This window comes from Anarhichas minor, unplaced genomic scaffold (assembly GCF_050575085.1).
Source record: "Anarhichas minor isolate MPS153535 unplaced genomic scaffold, ASM5057508v1 ptg000018l, whole genome shotgun sequence".
Lineage (NCBI taxonomy): Eukaryota > Metazoa > Chordata > Actinopteri > Perciformes > Anarhichadidae > Anarhichas > Anarhichas minor.
Genome location: NW_027466464.1, coordinates 9183460 through 9205344, shown reverse-complemented (window position 1 = coordinate 9205344; position 21885 = coordinate 9183460). Strand labels below are relative to the sequence as shown.

General features: G+C 44.1%; 1 protein-coding gene across 1 annotated transcript; it reads left to right on the top strand.

Moving 5' to 3' along the window:
- Nucleotides 1-1754: 1754 nt before the first annotated feature.
- LOC142952593 (neuronal membrane glycoprotein M6-b-like) lies at nt 1755-21578 on the top strand. The gene is made up of 7 exons (XM_076094415.1): nt 1755-2223; nt 15387-15573; nt 15922-16081; nt 16339-16507; nt 18262-18335; nt 18422-18487; nt 19047-21578. The coding sequence occupies exons 1-7, from the start codon at nt 2154-2156 to the stop codon at nt 19197-19199; spliced, it is 879 nt and encodes a 292-aa protein (XP_075950530.1). The 5' UTR covers nt 1755-2153; the 3' UTR covers nt 19200-21578.
- The last annotated feature ends 307 nt before the right edge of the window (nt 21579-21885 follow it).

Here is a 21885-nt window from a genome sequence, read left to right as displayed (position 1 = left end):
TGTGTGTGTGTGACAGGGTGATGGTGAAGAGTGCCAGGGAGCACTATATCTCATCTTCTGGACAAGTCCTTAATCTGTGTGACCCAGCAAGGGATTATGGGGGTTCTGGGAGAAAAATGGGACTTGAAATTAACCCTTAAAGCCTAAAAACTGACAGTTTGTTTATTTGTGTGTGATTCATTCTTACTACAAAGGAAGTTTTTTTTCTTTCTGCAGATTACTTCAACTGTAAGAGAGGCATTATGCCATTTCCTCCTGCCTTATTCTTCTTTCCCCACGAGGAAAGAGTCTCGTTGACTACGTTTACATGCACAAAATATTACATGTTGCAAAACTGTGTTCTTAAAGCTACTCTTAACTTCCATCATGGTAGCTTGAGCTAATCCTGTGGCTCTGTTCCCAAAGTTTGCTGTCTTTACAGGAAGTAATAATTCTTAAACTGCCTTCGTTTGTCTTGTCTGCGAGTCGGCTTTTGGGTTCCCTGGCTCCCCACAACTGCACTCAACTTGTTCTCAGTAGTGTTTCATAGAGACACGTTTTGATTCATTTATGCAGCTGATCAGGTTTCCCCGTGGCTCAATATCAGAGAGCCATTCAAATGTCAGAAAGTCAGCGTGATTGGGTGACCAGCATATGGTGCAGCCTGGGTGTTTATTTCAGCCCTCGGGGTAAATGGATCCACTAAATGTCATAATGTGTCCAGCAAACTGTTCTGGTGTCTTGAAAACATTGGGGGCCGGTGGGGTCACCTTTGTCTGCAGTGTGTGTGTGTGTGTGAGAGGGTGTGTGTGTGAGGGTGGGGGTTCCTGGACTGTGGGCTGAGCTTTGTCTGAAACAGGGCCACGTGGGCCTGAATTAAAACCTTGTTTAAGAGGATTCAGGACAGATGGCGTCCCATTGTTTCAGTTATTAGAAAATGGGGTGAATGATGGAAACAGCCCCCCCCTTCTCTAGATAAACACACTCCACCCACTTTGAACCGGGGACTCACCTTGCTTGATTTCTCATTGGATTGTGGCATCTTGCACTCAGCCAATCAGCAGCCCCGGGGGCAAACAAAGGCTGCCCTCACAAATAAAGCCAGACACATGGCTGTTTAGCATATAAGAAGCTCCAATTGGTCAAAGGTGAGCCAATCAAAGTCAAATCAGTTTAAATGAAGCTGTTTTTTCTTCAAGTGGAAACCAAGGAAAGTGTATTGAAGTAGCAATAGGGCTGCAATAACAATGGACAGGAACATATGCTAAAGCAGGAAACAGAGCATCCTCCTCTGAGTGTGTTTATTCTAATGGTAATAATATCTCGACAGCATCGGAAATGAGTGTTGCAACTGGCTTGTTTTGAGTTAAACCTCATCACTGCATTTGTCCTCTGTGCTGTTTGGATGTTGAATAAATACATCTAAATGTGTTGATGGGTGCTGCACAGGCCATTTCGACGTGAGACAGAAAATAAAAACAATGACTCCTCTCCCTTTTATCTTCTCTTGAAGCACACGAGATCATCTTTTTCTTTCCCTCTCTTCGCCTCCTTCCCTTCCCTCCCTGACTCTCTCAACTCACCAGATGGAGAGGGGGCGGTGAGTGCGTGGTTTCATGTGTGTGGTTGCATGTGTGTGTGTGTGTGTGTTTGTGTGTTAATTCATGCACGCATGGTTACCCATGAGTTTGCATATTTACATATCCTGTACATGTTGTCCTTATATCCTCCTCTGCTTCACCGAAGCAAAGAATATAAATCAAGATCAGTCATTTTCACCTGCAGACCAGCAGACAGAGGAAGCCGTTGATGACACAAAATGACAGGAATAAAGTGAATGAGCGTCATTTTCTCCAGTCAGGAGAGGGTTTAGGGGCCAAAACGCGTTATCTGGCATCATTTGGGGCTGCTAATCCGCATGTGCTAAATAAATCCAATCTGACAGCGCCTTTGCATCATGAGACTGGATTGTTAATATACATAGAGAGACAGAGCTAAGCTTCAACAGGGAGGAGGAGAGAGAGAGGGAGGGTGTGTACGAGGCGAGAGAGAGAGAGAGAGAGAGAGAGAGAGAGAGAGAGAGAGAGAGAGAGCATCGAGTCACCAGGATAGGCTCCACCATCCACAGACTGTGAGGTACAAGTGCCACAAGGAGACTATATTCCTCTAAAATAATGGATGGGACAAAGCCGGCCATGGAGTCCAACGCGGAGGAGACTCCGGACGAGGGACAAGAGAGCAAAGGTACGCTCAATCATCCGCTGACATTTGCGCGTTTTCCTGTGTTTTCTTTGGAGACATTTGCGTCTGCGCCAGCCTGAGCGGTTTAACCTACTTGCAATGGCTTCTCGCTTGTGCGCGAGACAATAGCGATGCTCCCCCCCACCCCACCCCCCACTCCCCCCTCTGGCCTCTCACCTATTCCAGGGCGATTTGGAAAGCATTAAACGGTCTCTCTGCTGCTGATGGCCGAGATTATTCCCACAATCCCGAGCGCAATTTGACGTTTTCTGTGTTATTTGGCGCCCTCAAAGGGGATTTGGAGGCTGGTGGGGGAGAAGAACAGGGGTGGGCGGGTTAATGCGCTCTGTTTTTATGGTGCATACGTTAAAGCCAATTTGCTTTTACATTGCTGCACCTTCATGTGCATATGTCCGCCTAATGAGCGGCTGATAACGCGGCGGCGGAGGCGCTGCGCTCTGTGCATGGCCGCGTCGTTTTATCGTCAGGTGTGGAGCAACGGCAGCTCCACGATCCTCCCGCCGCAGCCACGTCGATCAATATCAGCGACATCCTCAAATACAGAGGCTCGGTGTCCGATCTGTCAGCGGCGCGATTGGTCGACGGCGCTGCAACATATGAAGCCTGTGGTTTTGGACGCGCGCAGTAGTGGCGGTGCAGGAGGCGGCAAAAGAAACGAGCAGCGGTGCTCTTGGCGCACCATTGATGGACGAGTCCATCAGTTACAAACCCACCGCTCAGACATGGTAATAGAGCCTCTGTAAGGCGCACACATTCAATGCTCTGACTCTGCAACAAGCTCCTTACTAGCATTTTTAAGGGCACAAAAATGAAAAACAAATGTTAAAAGTGTCTTTGCAATGTGCATGCAAAATAAATTAAGGTGTAAATAGTACTAAATTGTGTTTTTCGTGCACACCAAAGACCAGCCATGAATTTTTTGTCCAACCAAACTGTTGCTGTTGCCGAACAGTGTGGGGTGTCTCTGTGCACCCAGACTCTGTGGATGTGACTGATTTGTTTTCGTTGTGGTTTGGTAGTAAAATCTCATCCTTCAGTTTGGTGTTTGTGAAGTCACACTGACGACAGCCTGTTTGTCACTGTCATCTTGACGATGAATGCACACATTGCCCACAGTTTTGTCTGATGCATAATGCAGAAGATGAATGATGATGTTCACCCAGCTTCTTTTTTTTTCACAGACCAGCGCTGAGTTTCAGTCCGTGTTGCAGCTCATCTGGCATGATGCCTTTTTTCCCTGTTGGCTGATAGAGAGCAGGGTAGTTGATATCAGAGAGCATGGGCCTGGGGGGGCTTTACACACACCCACCTCACAGCAACACCCAGTGTTTCCTCTGCTTTAGTCCCTCTTGTGCGGCAGTTTTTCTCCACTTTCATGTGGGCAGTTTCGTTAAAAGTGAGGGTTTGTGTTTGGAAAGTCACATTTTCTTTACAAAATGGTATAAAATATTCAGATGTTTAGCTTCAACGTCACAAAATGTAACTTCTTTGGAAGCAAATATAAAATAAATGTTCATATTTAGGGCACAGATATTCAGATTTTTAGCACCAGGATACAACATTTTATTCTTTTGGAAGCAACTAAGAAATTTGAATATTTATAGGGGCAAATATATTTACATATTGGCTGAAGTATTAAAAAATATTACTATTTTGGGGGCAAAGAATCACATTTTTAGCTCCAGTATTCCAAATGTTACCATTTTTTGCGGCAAATATTCAGATTTTTAGCTCCACCTTTACAAAAAGTTACAATTTTGGGAGCAAATATTAAAATGTTTAGCTCCAGTATTACATTTTTTTCCAACTTAAAGAAACCTAATTTGTAGTTCCTGCAGCACCTCTTGGGCCCTGCCACGGTAATATTGCTGGGTCACAGTCTATGATGTATATGCAGAAGAGTGGGGTGTCCCTCAACAGTGATGTTTTAAAAAGACACTACATCATCCTCTCCGGAGGCACGCTGCTACACACAGGCCAGTGTCCAATGAGAGCTTTTATCATGCAGCTTTAATTGACGGCGTGGGCGAGTCTGTTCAAATTCCCTGAGGATAGTTGGGCAGGAGGGCGGCCATATTTGTTGTTCGTAATTAACCCTTTTGAATTCCTTAATCACCATTATAAGCTGAGGCAGTGAAATTATCACCCAGCTCAACCTCTTCAGCCTGGACAGCTCCAGGTGCGATGTTGTGCAACCGAGCCCCCCCCCCCCCCCCCCCCACACACACACACACACACACACACCAGGGAACCAAAATAGACTGGATTGGAGGATGGCCTATTTATCGGTGTAATCATTTGTGTGTGCCTTTGACATCTGGAATGTGACCATAAGCTTATAGCATCCGTTAAGAGGCTGAAGATTTACAGTGGGGGCAAGAAGGCGAGAGCTGTCATGTAAGGAGCTTGAGTTGGTTCATCATCTGCTTTGGTTCATCGCGTTTCTGATTCGGACGGCAGAAGTTTTGGAATAAATATACTCACATCTTTACAAAACTCCCCGTAACAAACAAACGCTCCGTGTGAAATGATCTCATCTTGGATTTCCTGGCTTGAGTATTTACAGGTATAAAATCAAGTCAAGCCAGATGTATTAGCTTCATACAAAATGTTCATTTCCGTTTTTTATATCTGTAACAAAGCTGTAACTTCTCAACCTCAAAGCTGTTTTATAAGGTACTGAGGCTAAACTGCTCAGGATTGTATTTTAGAGCTGCACTGATAAATGGTTCGTCCCCATTTTATTGACTATTATAAATTGCATAAATCTCTCCATCAATATATCTCGGCCAATAAACAACAAGATATTTCCGTTGGAAAATGGGTAAAATATGTTCCTTTAGAAACCCTATCTTCAGTACACAATCTGACCACCAATTTTAACTATTATTATGATATAATATTTATGCTACATTAAAGGGATAGTTTGACACTTTTTTTGGTTTCTATAAAGGTAAAATAAGAGACAGCTATCGTAGCTTAGCATAAAAAGCTTTCAGGTTATCTCTCGCTTGTTGAAACCACAATTATTAACAAAATCTTTCATCTAAAATCTTTTGAATGTTATAAAGAAATAGAAACGGAGTCCCTTTTAGCAACACAAGTGCGATCTTATCCAACTTATTGTAGAGTGTCTTCACATCCTGCATTAGCATCAGGTACCATGCTCACAGTTGTAAAGAGCACGTTGATTAGCTGTAATTATGCTAAACAGACTATATGTTCTTGATTGCACCACTGTGTGTGATATGGAGCTGAGAGTGAGCGCAGAACTCCGGCAGGGTTTATAATCCGCGGTGGTGGAGGTACACTGTGCTCAGGACTCGGATAACGAGACATCAGCTACGCTCTCTGAGGTATACGATTATATCTGATTTCATTAGTATGCAACTGTTTGATTAGAGCAAGCACCTCCCATGTGACGTTTTTATTCTTAACTTTAATGTGGCCCCTAAATTGGCTTTCAAAGTGGTTCTGAGTGCATTTGAAGTTCCTCTTCGTCTGCCGTCCTCCCCTTTGTTGCAAATGAAAGGCCTGTTCACACACCTTGCTCCCTTCCTGTGTGTGTGTGTGTGTGTCCGCTCTTGCGTAACGCGTCGCCGCCTTTGCTTATGATGTTCAGATCAGAAGCGTAAGAGATTACATCATCGTCTGGAGGGGTGCAGGTTTTTTGTTGAATCTCCTGCGTTGGAAGGGCAGAGCTTTGCTGCAGCCTCTGAAGCACAAAGACAGTTCCTCTTCATCAGCCTTTCAAGGTTTTTTTCTTCTTCTGGTAAAATCCGTGATGTTTGACGTGAGCAGAGGAGGATATTAAGATGCTGTGCTAGAGAGGTAATGCAGAATGTCTTCCGGCTGATTCAAAAATCAAGCAAAGGAGAGCAGTGTTTAAAGGAGTCGTTTGGGAAGTATAGGCATTTTTGCTGTCTTGCCAGGAATTAGATGAGAAGATCGGTACCAGTTGCTAGGCAACCCTGTCCCCCCCCGCTTCCAGTTGTTATGCTAAGCTAAGCTAACCAGTTGTAGCTTCACAAACAGACATAAAACACATGGTTTTAATCTTCTCATCCAACTCTCTGCAGTCTTGGACTGTGGTCGGACAAAATGAGCAAACTGAATATTTCACCTCTGGTTCTTCCTTAAAACTCACCAGACCTAAACCTCCAACGATGTAACAGGAGATGAACCAGGTATAGGCTCGACCCGGGAAGATACAAGGGTCTCCTTAGAATAAAAGCTTCAGGAATACAAGCTGAGTTCAAGTTGAGGCCTTGAATCTAAAGGTCAGCCTCTGTTTGATGATCGGGAGTCGGGACGAGGAGCTGGACTGTCCTACACGCTGGTGCTGACATTTAGTCTGTGTTACTGATAAATATTAAACATGCCTTCTTGACCTTACAAGCACAACTTGTTTTCTGTTAACATTTCAATCCTTTATGGATCATTGCTGCTGTTGTGATAAATAGTCAGATTCGCTGTAAATGACCTACAAGTATTTATACAATATTCTAACAAAGTGTACAGTACACATGATAATAAGGTGACTTCTGCTCTGAACCTGTTGCCCGCGTTCAGCTTTATTATGCATTCTTTACTGCTGCCACACACACAAGTGCTAAGAAGCTTCTTCTCCGCTTTAAGGAGTGAGCGTCACTCGTTCTTCAGCTCTGGTGTACGTGTGTAACAGCGTTACTGTCACCCACACACAAAAGGAAATTAAAGTAGATATCTTGATGCTCTTTTGTGACTTTTTCCCATATATTCAACGACTTAAATGTTCATCTCACCAAAGTATCAGACACCACATTTGTTTACCATGGTCACTATTTGCCAATTTGAATGTCAATCCAGCGCCAATACATTTGACCACCAGTGGGAAAGCTGTCTGTAATAGTAGCTGATATATGAGGACAAACCATCCTCGTGCTGCTGCTGCTCTCTCACACACACCCACACACACTCTAATGCGTACACTCGCCGTTACTGGCATCCGTCTCCTACTTGTCTTTGTTACACATAACCACCTCTCTCTCCAGTTTTTATCTCTTCGTGGCAGTTTTTCAACGAGAATATCAAGAAGAGAAAAAAGGGCTCCCACACAACAGACGGATGTACAACCACAACGTTTCCAACATGGCGTCTTCATCGAGAAGAGGTCCACGTATAAGCTTCACTTGGTGTGAATCAGCACGGAGAGAACAGAGTTTTCTTACTACAAAGTCCTTCTGAGGGTTTTAACATTTTTCTGGCTGTTGTGGTCACATCTTTCTTTAGTCCCGGTCTAAACAAATCCTTTTTGGAGGTATAGTCTGGGTCTAACATGTGACAACTCCAGGTCAAATCCAATGACTTCTGCTGTGCTTTTAGTTTGGGTTTGCATGCAAGGAATCCAAAACCAGCAAAACTGAAAGGTTGCTCCTTTTAATACGTCGATTACACTCATGATTCTGTCCTCGCATGCTCTGAAAACACTTTTAAATCTGCAAATCTCACTTTTTGATTGATTTGTTGCATGTAAACCGCCACAATACTCCTTTTTGTTTCCTCTCATCTCTTCTCCTCTGCTCCTCCCTGATCTTGTCCTGATTCCCGAGCTCATCTGTCTCTCACACACACACACACACACACTCTCATGCACACACCCTTCACATATTCTCCTCTCGCCCTGGAGGTGTGTGAGGTTGCGAGAGCATGTGAAAGCCGTCAAACAGGGAGAGGCTCATGTGTTCCTCATTTGAAGCCATTTGCCCAAAGCCTGCTGTCAGCCTCCATCTGGATATGTGTGTGTGTGTGTGTGTGTGTGTGTGTGTGCTTGTATTTGTTTACGTGTCAGTGACCAGGAGTGGTTTAGGGGAATGTCTGTGTCGGTGCTTTGTTTGCACCAAAGGAAACGCTCTATTTTAGTGTGCACATATGTGGGTGAGACCGTGCGGTACGCCGCTGTGTTCACATTCAGCCCTCTGAGTCCCCACACTGTGGTCACGTTCATATTTAACTGAATTTCTCCGCTCGCATGTTCATAAAAGAAACGGTATTTCGTAATTTTTAAATGAAAGAGCTGAAACAAGAAGGTTAATTCTCCATGATTTTATTAATCCATCATTTTAAGTGAGTCTATGTAACTTTTGCTGAAGAATAATAGATGCCAAAGCATTAGCACAATTATGAATTCATTCATTTAGTTTCACTTTAAGTTGCTTATCAAGCAGAAATGACTCAATATTCATGAGTTTCAGCTTTGGGTTCGGTATGACAAAACAACACACCTGAAGACGTCACTTTGGTCTTCAGGGAATTATTATATGCATTTTCTTTTACTATAATATGATGTTTTAAAGACTAAATGATAATAAAATAAAAGATGAATTGATACTGAAATAACCACGAAACCCCGTGAAGCAACAGATTACAAAAATTTGGAAACAAACGCACAAGCTCCCACAGTGCATCGCCGTCCAACACTGCGTCTATGTTTGAACCCCAGTCTGCAGCGGGTATATGAATAGCAGCAAGTGGCAGGTTGGCGCAGCATGCCTTGTTCCTGAGTGATGCCAACCTCCTCTGGCCTCCCTCCATCACCCACTGATGCCCAATCTGCTCCTCTCATCCTTAGCCCATTACACGCCCGATGCCGATTAAGCACTCGTCATCGCTAGCCGAGGCTGACATCGATGAGTGACTGGGCCTGTATGATGCGTATAGGTCATTCAGGCTGCTTGGTCCTCCGTCCTGCTACAAGTGCTGAGTTGCAAACTCTCTTTGAGTCTCTTATTTCCTTGATATATGAGGAATATTCATAGTAAAGGCCGATGTGAGGACGACCTTCACAGAAAGAGGATCTGTGTTACAGAACCACACACGCACACAGTGTTGGCGTAGCCCCTGAGGCTGCTGCAAAGTGTATCTCCATAATCACATCAGGGGGGGGGAGGCGGGCCAGCGGAGGGCCACCGACTTCTTTGACATCTCTGGGAGAGTGACTTTGGCCAAGTCGGTTGCGTAACCGCTGAGCCATTCAGTCCAATGGCACGGCACTGCTGGCCAGAGGGGCCATTTTACATTTTGGTGGAACGAGACTCAAAGTAATAGCGCTCACTCCGCTCTGCTGAGCCGGCACACGGCATCTCGGGACAGGTGACCCTGCTTCTGCTCTGCAGAGGATTAGAGGGCTGTTATAGTTTTGTGTTTTCTGTGTACGCAGTTAGTTACGATCTCTGTTCAGGGTCTGCTGTCGCTGCACGCTGCAGCCGGGCACTTTTAAATGAACCCCTTTTAATGATCTGCTGTTAATTGTACTTGCCTCATTATACAAAATAGGCCCAAAGGACACAAAAACAGCTTTCTTGCATCATATTGTGTGATAATAAACTCCAAATTATGAGATTGCCTGGAGATAAACCAGGATCCCTTAACTTTAAATATAACTTGGGCACTAATTTGCACCGGAAAGAAGACAAAAATAATAGAAGAAAAATAAAGAAATGAACAGAAACGCTCATGTTAAGTCACTATCTTTAGTTTGAGTTAGTATATTGACGTATTTTTTGTCGTCTCAAACTTTTAACTGACATGTCGTCCAAAGGAAAAAGGATTTTTATTTTAATATGACTGCGTTTTTCATCATCTTTTGTTTTTCTTGTCCTTTTTTAGGAAAAGGTTTGTCAGATAACTGAGCAGGGTTTTCACTTTTCATTTTGGTCATTCTGGTGCTTGTTGTTTGTTCCCCATCTGTCACCACATGATTCTGGTCTTGCCTCGTGTTGCCGTAGAAAAACACGTTTGAGCCACGCAAGAAAGAAATCTCACAGTCACAGTGGTGGATATTCACTGTGTCGTGAAAAAGCCACAGAAAGAGAGAAATAGAGGGAAGCAACTTCCAACAGTGAAAGTATTGATCACGCAGCAGAGCGAGGAGAACGGGATTTGAAGGTCCATCATGCTCAATTTCGCCCGGCCAGATGCTGACCTTGTGGCATCCATGATGCTGGTTATAACCAGCCAAGATTAGGGTCAGTTATGCACCGTGGGAAAAAAAATAAAAGAGAAATGGTTGGTAACGGCTCAGAGCATATCGTGTCCTCTTGATCAACACCGCAAACAAGCCGATTACTGGAGACATTCGAGTTGATAATGTGTCAGTGATCAGGGTTTTTTTAAACAGGAAATGAGTATTTATTTTGCTTTCTGTACTTAATGTCTGCTTGTGCCAACAAACTTTTGAATCTAGTTTATCACAACTTGGATCGGTGAGAATAACATCACTAAGGTGATTGCTAACAATTAGTTGATTCATTCATTGAAAAATAAGAATCTGTGATTATTTTGATAGACAAATAGTTTCGAGTTTTTCCAAGTAAAAATGTCTGAAATGATGGTTTCAGCTTCTCAGTTTTAAGAAAGTTCAACTTTCTCATCTGTATGATATATGTATATCATTTATAATTTGTATTATTTTGAACTGGAAGCTTCATTACACATGCACATACCCGCAACCAAAGCTGTTTTCAAAGTTCAATGTTTTTCTGATATTTTATGGACAAAACAATTGACTAAATTTATTCAGATATAAAGATTCGGAACACGGAATGGAATAAATAAATAATAATAAACAGATAAAAAGGTACTTATTCTTTTTTAAATTTGGCCTTCTGTCTTTTACAATATCTACGTAAACCTGTAGCTCTTTTTAATATCGGAAAAGACTTCGGCCAAATGTGAAACAGAATACATACAGTTTGTTTTTGGGTCGACCACCGTACATAACTAATAAAAATAATGACAAAATATTAAAAAAACAAGTTGAAACACAGCTTTGATGCGGTTTTGATGTTCTGTGTGTGTGTGTTGTTGTTGTAGCTGAAGTCTGCTGCTATCAAACAGATGGGGCTTCTTTTTCATCTCAACCAGAGGAGACGCAGCTTTCCATCCTCCTCCCATCTCTTCCTGCTTTACTTGCCCACACCTTTATTCTCTCTCTCTCTCTCTCTCTCTCTCTCTCTCTGAGGTCCTCCTCAGCTCTTGTGGGAATGTACCCATAATGCACCGTGAGTAAATTGCCCCATAATGAATAGAGCACTTCTAGATTAGAATACAGCCGCAGGCAGGGACCAGACCGGCCGCTGAAATATTCACAAAGCTTTATTAACGCGGATGTTACTCCTGGCAGATGCACTGTGCGTACTAACAGTACTAACGGTGCCACTGGGTTGTACAGTTTATAGCAAATCATTAAGACTGTCGATGTAATGTGAATCCACCATTATCTCCAGACTCTGCAGTTCCCAGTTTAACTGAGATTTTTAGCGTCTTTCAGCTCATTGTTTTGGTCTTATCGCCTTCAACTTTACTGTTTTGTTTCACTCTCACCTCACTCATCAGCAGCAGGCTACACGACCTGCTCAGCGCCACACAGAAGACAGACAGAGCATGCGACTAGCTGGTGAACGTTAGTGGAGCATTTAGCTGCCAGGAGCTGGCGAAGAGCACACACAGAGCTGAATATTGGATTTACGTTCATCCGTTGCACAGAAACACAACTCCAACTCCACGAGTCCCTCCACGAGAAGTCAGATTGTATAGAAGTCTATGAGAAAATGACTCTACTTCTCTCTTGATTTATTACCTCAGTAAACATTGTAAACATGAGTTTATGGTCTCAATCTCTAGTTTCAAGTCTTCTTCAATACAGCATGATGTTCATTTAGTACATTATGGTCCATTTAGAGTCAAGCAGGCCATAAAGCAGGGTACGCTTTAGGGCGGGGCTACACAGTGACTGACAGGTCTCTACCACGGCGTTGTCCGTGTTTTCATCTTAAAGAAGTGTGTTTTCAGTTTAGCAAACATTTTGGCCGCTAAATTTTGTCATTCAGCGATCGGTTGTACTTAGCTCCACCCTCTTGTTTGCCACAAAACAAGATGGCGACGGCCAAAATGCAGAGCTCGAGGCTTTAAAATGGTAAACCCCAAACCATCGCTCCCAGTGACTATTCGCCCACTTCTTATAGACAGTCTGTGGTCTACCACAGCAAGTCACTGCATTGTAATATGAATTCATTTAAGTCCCCGAGGAGCTGATCAAATAATCTTTTTCTCTCCTCCATCTATCTCTCTTTCATTTCAAACGACATAATATCTGTCTGACCCACTTCTTAAAACCTGAAAAGGAGATCATGGATAACTTTCCCTCTTTCTTGTCATCTCCTTTCGCATCCTGTTTTTGTGTCAAATTCCACACCGTTGTCACCACTTAGCACCGATCTTTACTTGTTTATTGAGGTTGCATCACTCTACGTCGGTGTGTGTGTGTGTGTGTGTGTGTGTGTGTGTGTGTGTGAAGGACTACACTACCGCTGAACTGGGTCGTGGGTAACACGTTGCTATGGCAACTGCTATTTGCCGCCCCGGGGCCAAGAGCTGCTTTTTCGCGTTACACTTTCTCTCGCTCGCTCTCTCCGTTCTTTTCTCTGTTCTTCCTTCGCTCGCTCTGCGTCTCTCCTCAGCTCCTTCTCTCTGTTTTCCTCTTCCTTTTGTTGCTCTGCTCGCTCTCTATCGATCTCTTCCTCTTCACTCTTCCTCTCCATTCACCTCTGCTTTCCTCTCCTTCCTTCTCACTTCTTCTTAATCTCCTTCTCACATCCTTTCCTTTTGTCTTTGTCAAATACAAACACAGAGCAAGCATCTACCTACCCAACTGTCCCTGTGTTTTGTCCTGCAGGCCACAGCAGTGGAAGAGCGTGAGCTTTAACAGCAGGGGATGTTAACCCTAAATTGCAGCTCTTGTCTGTCAAATTATTTCTGTCGTTCGTCCTGTGAAGTTTTCCCGCGAAGCGCTGCATCGTCCTTGGTGTGAGGCGGTTGAGATGATGTATGGTACGGCATCGTAACAGGAGCGTAACATTTTGTCTCAGCGATTAACTCCAGCTGGTTCACTGTAAGTACAGCGTGGGCACGCAGCCATGTTTCACCGAGAGAGCAGAGAAGACACGCGGGGCAAAGGCAGAGACGAGAGGTAGCGAGATGCAGCGAGGTATCAAACCAGAGCGATGGGCTCGGCCTCGGCGTGTCACCTAAATTCTACTCTAATGAATAGTCCATTGATTTCCATTAGGGCCGGCTGGAGCTGCCCACTCCGGCCTGTCTGTTCCCCATTAGAGCACTTTAAAACTGAGGCTGACAAACAGTCGTAGCCGCAGGCGGACCGGATGAGGAGCCTGTGTTAAAATGAAACCTATGAATTCATCCATGAAGCTGCATGGGGCCGGGGAGAAGAGAGAGTTAACAGCAGGAATCATATGAGCGTTAAAATATCATATCTAAAGTTTTTGTTCTGTAAAACAAAATGAGCAAATGGGCTCCTTTCGGCACCTTGAAAGGAGCTTTCCGTCAAAGGCCATGAATATCAAGATCACATCACATGGAAATTCTTTGATTTGCATTTGAAAAAGCAGGATTACCACGTCACACTGGCAGGTAGACTAACATACTAAACCACCTGGGGAGATTGACCTTTTACAGCAGGATGGAGTGTCAGCGCAGAGCGGCTTTTAAACAGCCTCCCGGTCCTCAAGGTATCGACCAGTGAGTCCATCGCAACCCACCCCTCCCCTCCCCCTCGAGGCCTGGCCTGTTTCTCGGCTCAGATTTTAGAGCCATCCAGCCTTATCAGCTCCACCTCTCCATCAGACCGCTTCCTTCATTAACATTAATAGGATTTGGATCTATTATGCAACGAGCCTCCGCTTCGTTACGCAACCGCGCAGTCTTCAGCACCGGCAGCAGGAGGAGGGCATCTCTGATTTATGTCTCGGGTTTTCATTCACTCAGACATGAAGTGGGCCTCACTCTGAGGTCAGACGCCTCAACAGAGAGGAGAGCAGAAATCCAGACTTCCTTTTAGAAAACCTCTCATTTTACTGCAGCGGGATTTGTGAAATTTTGACCTGATGATGGTTAGATGAAAAGTCAGGGGATCGCCAAAGTCAGTAGGATTCATCCCCTGGAGACCATGAATGTCCGTATCAATATTCACTCTTTAAACTCGTCCATACCAACGTGGCACACTACACAGCCTGCAGGAAGTACAGCAGGTTTAGTACAAGGTCTGACAGATATGTAACATGGTCAATTGTGAATTCTAGGCTTTGCAAACAGAAATATTCACATTCAACACATTTCTGAACATGAGTTAATGATGCTTCAGAGTTGCCAATTGGAGCAGGTTGTCAGGGAAACAGCAAAGTGGCGCACACAAGACATTTTATCTTTTTACTTTTCCAGAGTAACTTCCTGCTTTGCTGGAGGAGCTATTTTTACCGGGTATTATATAAGATCTTGTGCTCGATACCACGTGTTATCTTTCCTTCATCCTTCTCTGTGATGGGAGTGGAAAGAACCGCTGTTCTCGTACCTGAACCCCCAAGTGAGCCATGAGCTCCACGCGCCGCCACCGTTAATGGAAAACAAATTTACTAATTCATCACCATCATCGTTCTGTCGAAACAGCTCGAGCGCATAGGGGTGATTGCGCAGCGTCATCATCTTTGCTGTGCGGGGCCAATTTGAGCCTCTTTGCCGTTTGCATTTCCTTTTTAAATGCACTGAAACCAAAAGTAAATGAAAGCATCAGTCTCACTTTCACCTGCAAGAGTAACACCATCTAACAGCAAAGACATCTTCAGTACTTTAGAGTCGCGACTATAAACAAGTGCTCCTTAAATGTCACCCCTCAGATGCCCTGGGAAATGCCTTTTATTTTGAAATAATTTATTGAGGTCATGACTTATTCATGCCTCAGAGAAAGAAAAACATTTGAGATGTTTCTTTAAAGACAAAAGGGGAGAGTTTGCAGTTTCTTGAGCAGTGCAGGATGTGAGCATGTAGCGCAGCGTGCATGCAGTATTCAGCACTCCCGGCTGAGCTCAAAGTGAACTCACACCAACTGTGAGAGATGCCATGATTAGCCGCTCTGAGTGCCTGACAGGGAGAAGTGTTGTTCTTCTCTCGCGGCGCTCTCTCGCAGCACACGCATGCTTGATTCAGCCCCAACTGTATGAACATCTACGCGGGTTTGCTGGCTTAACAGCAGTTGGCAAAAGGCCTTGGGTTAGGGTAACCCTAACCCTGCTCTCTCTGTCTCCCCCCTGCAGGATGCTTCGAGTGCTGCATCAAGTGTCTGGGCGGGGTGCCCTACGCCTCGCTGGTGGCCACCATCCTCTGCTTCTCAGGCGTGGCTCTGTTCTGCGGCTGCGGCCACGTGGCGCTGACCGGCACCCTGACCATGCTGGACAACCACTTCTCCACGGTCACCACGGACCACGGCACCCTCGCCATGGTGTAAGTCCTCAGTGCGGTACAGCTGGCTGACGGCAGCTGAAATCAAGCGCTAAAGTAGCTGTAACATGCTTCACACTGTGTTTTCTTAAAGACTTGAGGAGCACAATGAATCATTTATGAGCACCATTAATAGTTTCAGCTTTCAAACAGCAGTGAATACACCGGTACTACTCCTGCAGTTATTAAATCTGTCGAGGAGAGCCACCCACGTCATCTGCCCTGACTCACAACACAATAAAACTAGTACATGTAGAATAAAAGCACCCTCCCTACACATTGTTTTAAATAGTTTGCTCTATGTTATTGATTCTTAACATGATGCTTTCTCTTCTGTCCGCGTGTGTTCAGGATCCAGATCTTTCAGTACATCATCTACGGCATCGCCTCCTTCTTCTTCGTCTACGCCATCATCCTGCTGGCTGAGGGCTTTTACACCACCAGCGCCATCAAGAAGGAGCTGCAGAGCGACTTCAAGACCACCGTCTGTGGACGCTGCATCACCGCCTTCGTACGTCAACACACACACACACACACACGAACAGCTGCTGCAGATCACCACAGCCACTGACCCAGATACACTCCAAATGAAAGCCCTCTAAATGAGATTGAATTACTTTGCTGTGTGTTTTATAATGCTCTTGCTTGAAATAGTGTTTATAGGCTTTAAAAAAAAAATTAACAAAAAACAGTCAATCTTAATGCTGTACAAGCCAGGTTGGCCTTTCCACTGACAAAATATAAATCTGTCCTCTCTTCCCTCTTCAGTTCATGTTCCTGACCTACATCCTCGCTCTGGCCTTCCTCGCCATCTTCGGCTTCACGGCGATACCCGTTTTCCTCTTCTTCAACATGTGGAACACCTGTGCTGCCATGAAGTCTCCTGACGCCAACATCACCTCGCCGGACTCCATCTGTGTGGACGTCAGGCAGTACGGTGGGTTGTTCCGCCATCTACGCATGTCACGATTGTCCTGACCGAAATAATCGGGATTCTCGATATTATCCCGATGTTATCTACTTAAAAGTCTTAAAATGGCTCTGAAACGTTGTGTCACCAGCGTAAAGGTGTGTTTGACCCATCCACCAGCCCTCACACTCGTCCTTTCCTGGACTTTGTCGCTTGTTAAACTCGTTATTATACCGCTAAAGTTTCGATTACGTTCATCCCGATCATAGAAATTCCCATTTTCGTCAGTTTTCAGCAGTTTTGTAATTTTCCCATATTGAACCCGTCTCATCTACCTCAGTTAGTGATTTCCCAGGGAAGCTTTTGACAAACACATGACAAGAAGCATCGACACATCAGTTGTGGCTGATGTGATTTCGTCTGTCTGCTTCTAATACAAGTGTTGTTGTTTTTTTCTGATTTAAAAAGCTGACAACGATCATTCAGATTCATAAACGTCTTCTGCTGTCACCTTCCATTGAATCAGGAGTACCTCAAGCATTCTGAGCATGTGTCTGAAACAATGATGCCGTATTAAAAGGGTGGATTTGTTTCCCCTCAGTACCCTTTAAATGTTTATTATTCAAATCGAATAAATAACCACAAACAACAGTTATGAAGACTGGCTGCCTCCAAAGCTGTGTTTCTCAGCTCTTCCTCGAGTCCCTGAGTCGAGCCTGTCCTTTATACTTCTGCTCCGGCTCTGATTCTGCACACCTGATCTAATTAAGGGCGACACAACTTCACTGCAGCTGAATTGGATCAGGTGTGCAGAACTCGTCAACTTGAAAACTGGGCTCATAAAACCACAGATTTACAGAAAAACAAATCACTTTTATCCTACTTGTTCTTATCTTTCTTTTAACTTCATAAATTACAAGATACCAACTTTATGTGTGAAGTGAGAGTGTGAAGTCAGTCGGATGAACGGTTGTCAAGACAATCACATTACATTTATAGATTTTAGTTCGATTTGAGGTGAAACTTGAAATGGTCAAATTATTTCTCACTTGCTGTTTTTTTTAATTGGTTGCCAAAACATAATCATAGAAGCGATCCCCTCTGGTGTTTTAATTTGCAGGTTTTGCTAGCCTCGGCAATAAAATCTTTTAACTTTGCACTAACCAAACTAATTCCAAAAGGCTTCGCTCTCCTCTCCCCTATTCACCATAAACACCGCGCGTTCATCTGCTTTAAAGGTAATTTTCCATTTCGGAAGAGGTCATCGAAGACACTGAGATTATTGAGAGCCTGATTGATGAGAACCCACCTTCCTGCAGTGTTTCTGCTGTGATTGCGTATCAGTTTGATGGCCTAACGTACAGCATGTGACCCACATTTGAAGGACGGCTGGCTCACAAAGTAGGACGAGGATCACATATGCTTCACTGGCAGTCGGACTGAACCACACTGCATGAAATATTCACCCCAATTACTGGCACTCGTCAAATTGTTATCGGAGTGAAAGGTTTTGATAACTTCCTGGTTTTATGTTATTTATAGTGATAATATTAATGCAGAGAAGAAAAAGGGGGAAGGAGGATTATAACGAGCCGATAGTGAAGACGGAAAATGGAAATAATGACCCATATTTTTCCTGTAGGAGAGGCTCAGCAGTCCTGTTTCCTTTAATCTTTATCCGAGGCGGATTCATAATGCCTTCAATCACACAGTCTCGGGGGAGGAAAAGACCTTTTTGTCTCGCGGCACTCCTCTGACTCTTCATCCCTCTGATCCTGCAGGTGTCATTCCCTGGAACGCCACTCCGGGAAAAGCTTGTGGAGCCACACTGGGAGACATCTGCAACACCAGCGAGGTGAGAGGCCGCTGACGTGACCTTTCCTTGTTTCCTACTCTATCCCTCCTTCCCTTCCCTGTCTGATTGTCTCCTTGCCTCCACAGTTCTACCTGTCCTACCACCTCTACATCGTCGCGTTCGCCGGCGCCGGCGCCACCGTCATCGCACTGGTAAGCCTCTCGCGATCCCGCCGATATCTGGCACCCTCTCGGAAAAAATATGCACGTTGCCATGGCGCCGCTTGTTCCGTTGCCGTGGCAACACCGCCTCTCACTACGCTCGCCCAGTGTGCCGTCCTGCGGGTTGAAATCCAACCCTGCGGCCTGCCTCTGCTGAGTAGACGGGGTCGGCGTTTTACTCCGCTGTGGAGGCGGTCTGCTCTGTTTTATGTCCAGATACTAAAAAAAGCAATAAGCAGATGTTGCGTTGGATGATCTGAAAGCCCTCGCTGTACTATGATGGTTCCCAGATAACCTATCTAGGAGGTGGGAGGAGATACAGAATACTATTTAAAAAGAATACCTTTAAATGTGTATTTAAATATTTAGTTTGAGATTATTACATTATTAATCACCTGAACGCTCAGTGAGACGATCTTCCTCACTCTTTACACCTCAGTCTGTTCACACTGGGAAAAGGGACTGAATCAGGGATACTTACCCTCTTGATTTTTATACACGATTGTCCCACAATGCACATTATTTCCTGTAAATGTCGGTTTCTCTTCAGATCCACTACCTGATGATTTTGGGGGCCAACTGGGCCTACCTGAAGAGCGCCGTCTCCACGCACGAGTACCAGGACATCAAGACCAAGGACGACCAGGATCTGGAGGCCGAGGCGCGCTCCAAGGAGGGCCAGAACTCGTCCTCCTACTCATAAGGACAAGCGCTCCTCTCCCGCCGCCACACCTCAACCCCCCACCCTCCCACTTCACCCTGCAACACCCAGCGCCCCACCTCCCCCCTTCCCTCCGTTGAAAAACAAACCACCTCGGTCATGTTTGATAGTCCCCCCCAACCTCCTGATCCTCCATCCTCTTCCCTTCCATGAGGAGTCGTGGGCTCACACCAGAAGGGAAGAGAATAGAGGATCGGGAGACGCGGCAGGCCCGGTCGGAGGCAGGTGCTTCAGAGCGGGAGAGCTCGCCCTGCCGGGTTCGAGCTCGGGTTGCGGTGCACCGGTTCGGTGCTTTATTTTGGGGGCGGGCGGCTCGTGAACGTGGCCCGGCTGTGATGGCCTCGCGCCCTGAGCCAGCACAGCCTCTCTACACAACAGCTCCTAAAAAAAAGAAAAGAAAAAAAAAACATTGTTCACTGTTCTGCTTCAGCCACAGAGGAAGCCAGGCAGCAACCAACTTCCTCCGGGGTTTTTTTTTTTGGTGTTTTATATGCATATATATATGAATATGAATATATTGTGCGAATGTGTACGAATGTTGTTGTTTTTTTAATACTCTCTGAAAAGTATGCCAGGTACTATTACGATCTTTATGTTTTGGCGCTCATTGGTTGTTTTCTTTCCTCCTCCTCCATTTTGGACTTTTTATCGCTAACACTCGATACGTTATTGCACTATTACCAAACAACAGAAGAAGGGAGAATCCCTCAAACACACAGAGCCCCGCTCTCATAGAAACATATAAAAGACTCACATCACGTGGTATCTCAAGGATTATGTGCATTTACATGATCCGAGTTTATTTATCTGCTAAGCTATCAACCGTTTATTTGAGACCAGAGGTGTAGCAAACTTTTATTAAAGGGATGTTTTTGGGAAATATGCTTCTTTTGCTTTCTTGTCAAGGGTCAGAGGAGGCGAACAGAGAGCTGTGTGATGCAACTCTTGGCAAGAAAGTGACTAAGTGTGTTCAGACCTTTATGGGTTTTGCTACACTCATCACCAGCGGCAGCAGAAAATCAAAGACAAATCTATTCCGGGTCTTTTAACGCACACCTCAGGTATCAAACCAAATCTGATTTTAGCCAGTTGTGTTCTTTTCTAAAGCTTCAACCGTCTAAACACGACCCCCCTCGTCGGATTTGATACGCTGTCCCGCGTGAATTACACAGTAAAAAGCCGGTTCTATCGTTTTCTAAACTTCCTCCTGTTGTGAATGAAGTTCACCTGTAAATATCTGAACCACCCTGAAAAGATCTGGATTCACACCTCCTCTTAAAACACGTGGAGAGCACGATCAGTGCTCCGCCACGCTCTTCTGTTCTTTCTTTTTGTTTTTCCCACAGATATATGTAAATGTACCCTTTTGAGATATGTGTTTAGCACTCAAATACTAGTTCTGCATTTGGTATAATAATTGTAATGTAACATCTTAAATGATATGTCGTGAGAGGGATACAGTGCAGTTATGATATGATACGATGGGTTGAGGTGCTTGTGACGTATACATTTAAAAATGTGATTTAAAAAAAAATGGATTTTTAATGTTTTATCAGTTTTAGGCAGCTGAGTTCTTCTTGTGATTCAGTAATTATGATTTTATGGAACTCGTTTGTGCTTATTTTTTTTCCGGTGGCCGGCCAAATGACTGACTCAACATGTGAGTTGAGAGAAAGTCACTTTTCTTTTTCTTTATTTCTTTGACGTCATGCCTCTCATATGAGCCACAGAGACTGTTTTGGATGTTTACACTCTGAATAAAACAAGTCAGGAATTTTCATACGTTGATTTTATAATCAGATATTGTTTAATAATCATGAACTATATTCTATATTGATCATCACTAGTTTACCCTAAAAAAAATAAATCAATAAAAAATAAAAAAAACACACTGAAGAAGATTTGAACTTTGATGAGATGAAGCATGTCAGTACCGTCCATGTGTGCAGCTGTCTATTCTGTATAAAAAAGGACTATATTGCCATGTGTGTTATGTTTGATATACGTGCTTTGCCACCAGGTTGATGTAAAGGCAAAACTTCAATTTCCTATAAGACGATGCGTGTCAGGGTGTTGTTGTTTCCTCGTTATTTGCATGAAGGAGACATGACTGTCTTTGCAGTTTTTCAGGTGATGTGTAGTCAATCGTACTGACAACTATGGTAGGCGGTGTTTGCCCCCCCCCCCCCTCTCCACCCGCCCTTTTCTAAAGAAAACTTCATTGTACTTTGATGGCATTGTAGTCCCTGTAGGTGTTTCATTATGGTTTTATTTTTTAAGTTGGAAATAGTTCTATGACTCCTATATAGTGATGATTTTTGTAACCTTCTCTAGTAAAACCGATATTTTTTATTATCGTGACACCGTTGTCTCCTGTCTCGTTCTTGTGTTTGGGTCTCTGAAGTGGAATTCATTTGAGTTTTTTGTACTTCCTGTTTATTGTAACAAACACATTATTCAAGATATTTAGTGGACTATCATATCAGACAGGGAAGGGCAAGAATTCTTTACATGCAAGAGGAAAGTGTACATACTCTACTAATCAATTCTCATAAATATTAAATCATTTGTTTATTCTACTCATTTTATTTCAACATAAAGCAGTTGACAAAATAATTGTACTAAATAAATTAAAAATCCAACATTTCTAAGGTTGGTTTGTGTGACG

Coding starts and splice junctions, on each gene's coding strand:
- LOC142952593 (XM_076094415.1), top strand. CDS start 2,154: ATGGATGGGACAAAGCCGGCCATGGAGTCCAACGCGGAGGAGACTCCG. Junction 2,224..15,386: donor CGAGGGACAAGAGAGCAAAG/GTACGCTCAATC, acceptor TCCCCCCTGCAG/GATGCTTCGAGTGCTGCATC. Junction 18,336..18,421: donor ACATCTGCAACACCAGCGAG/GTGAGAGGCCGC, acceptor TTGCCTCCACAG/TTCTACCTGTCCTACCACCT.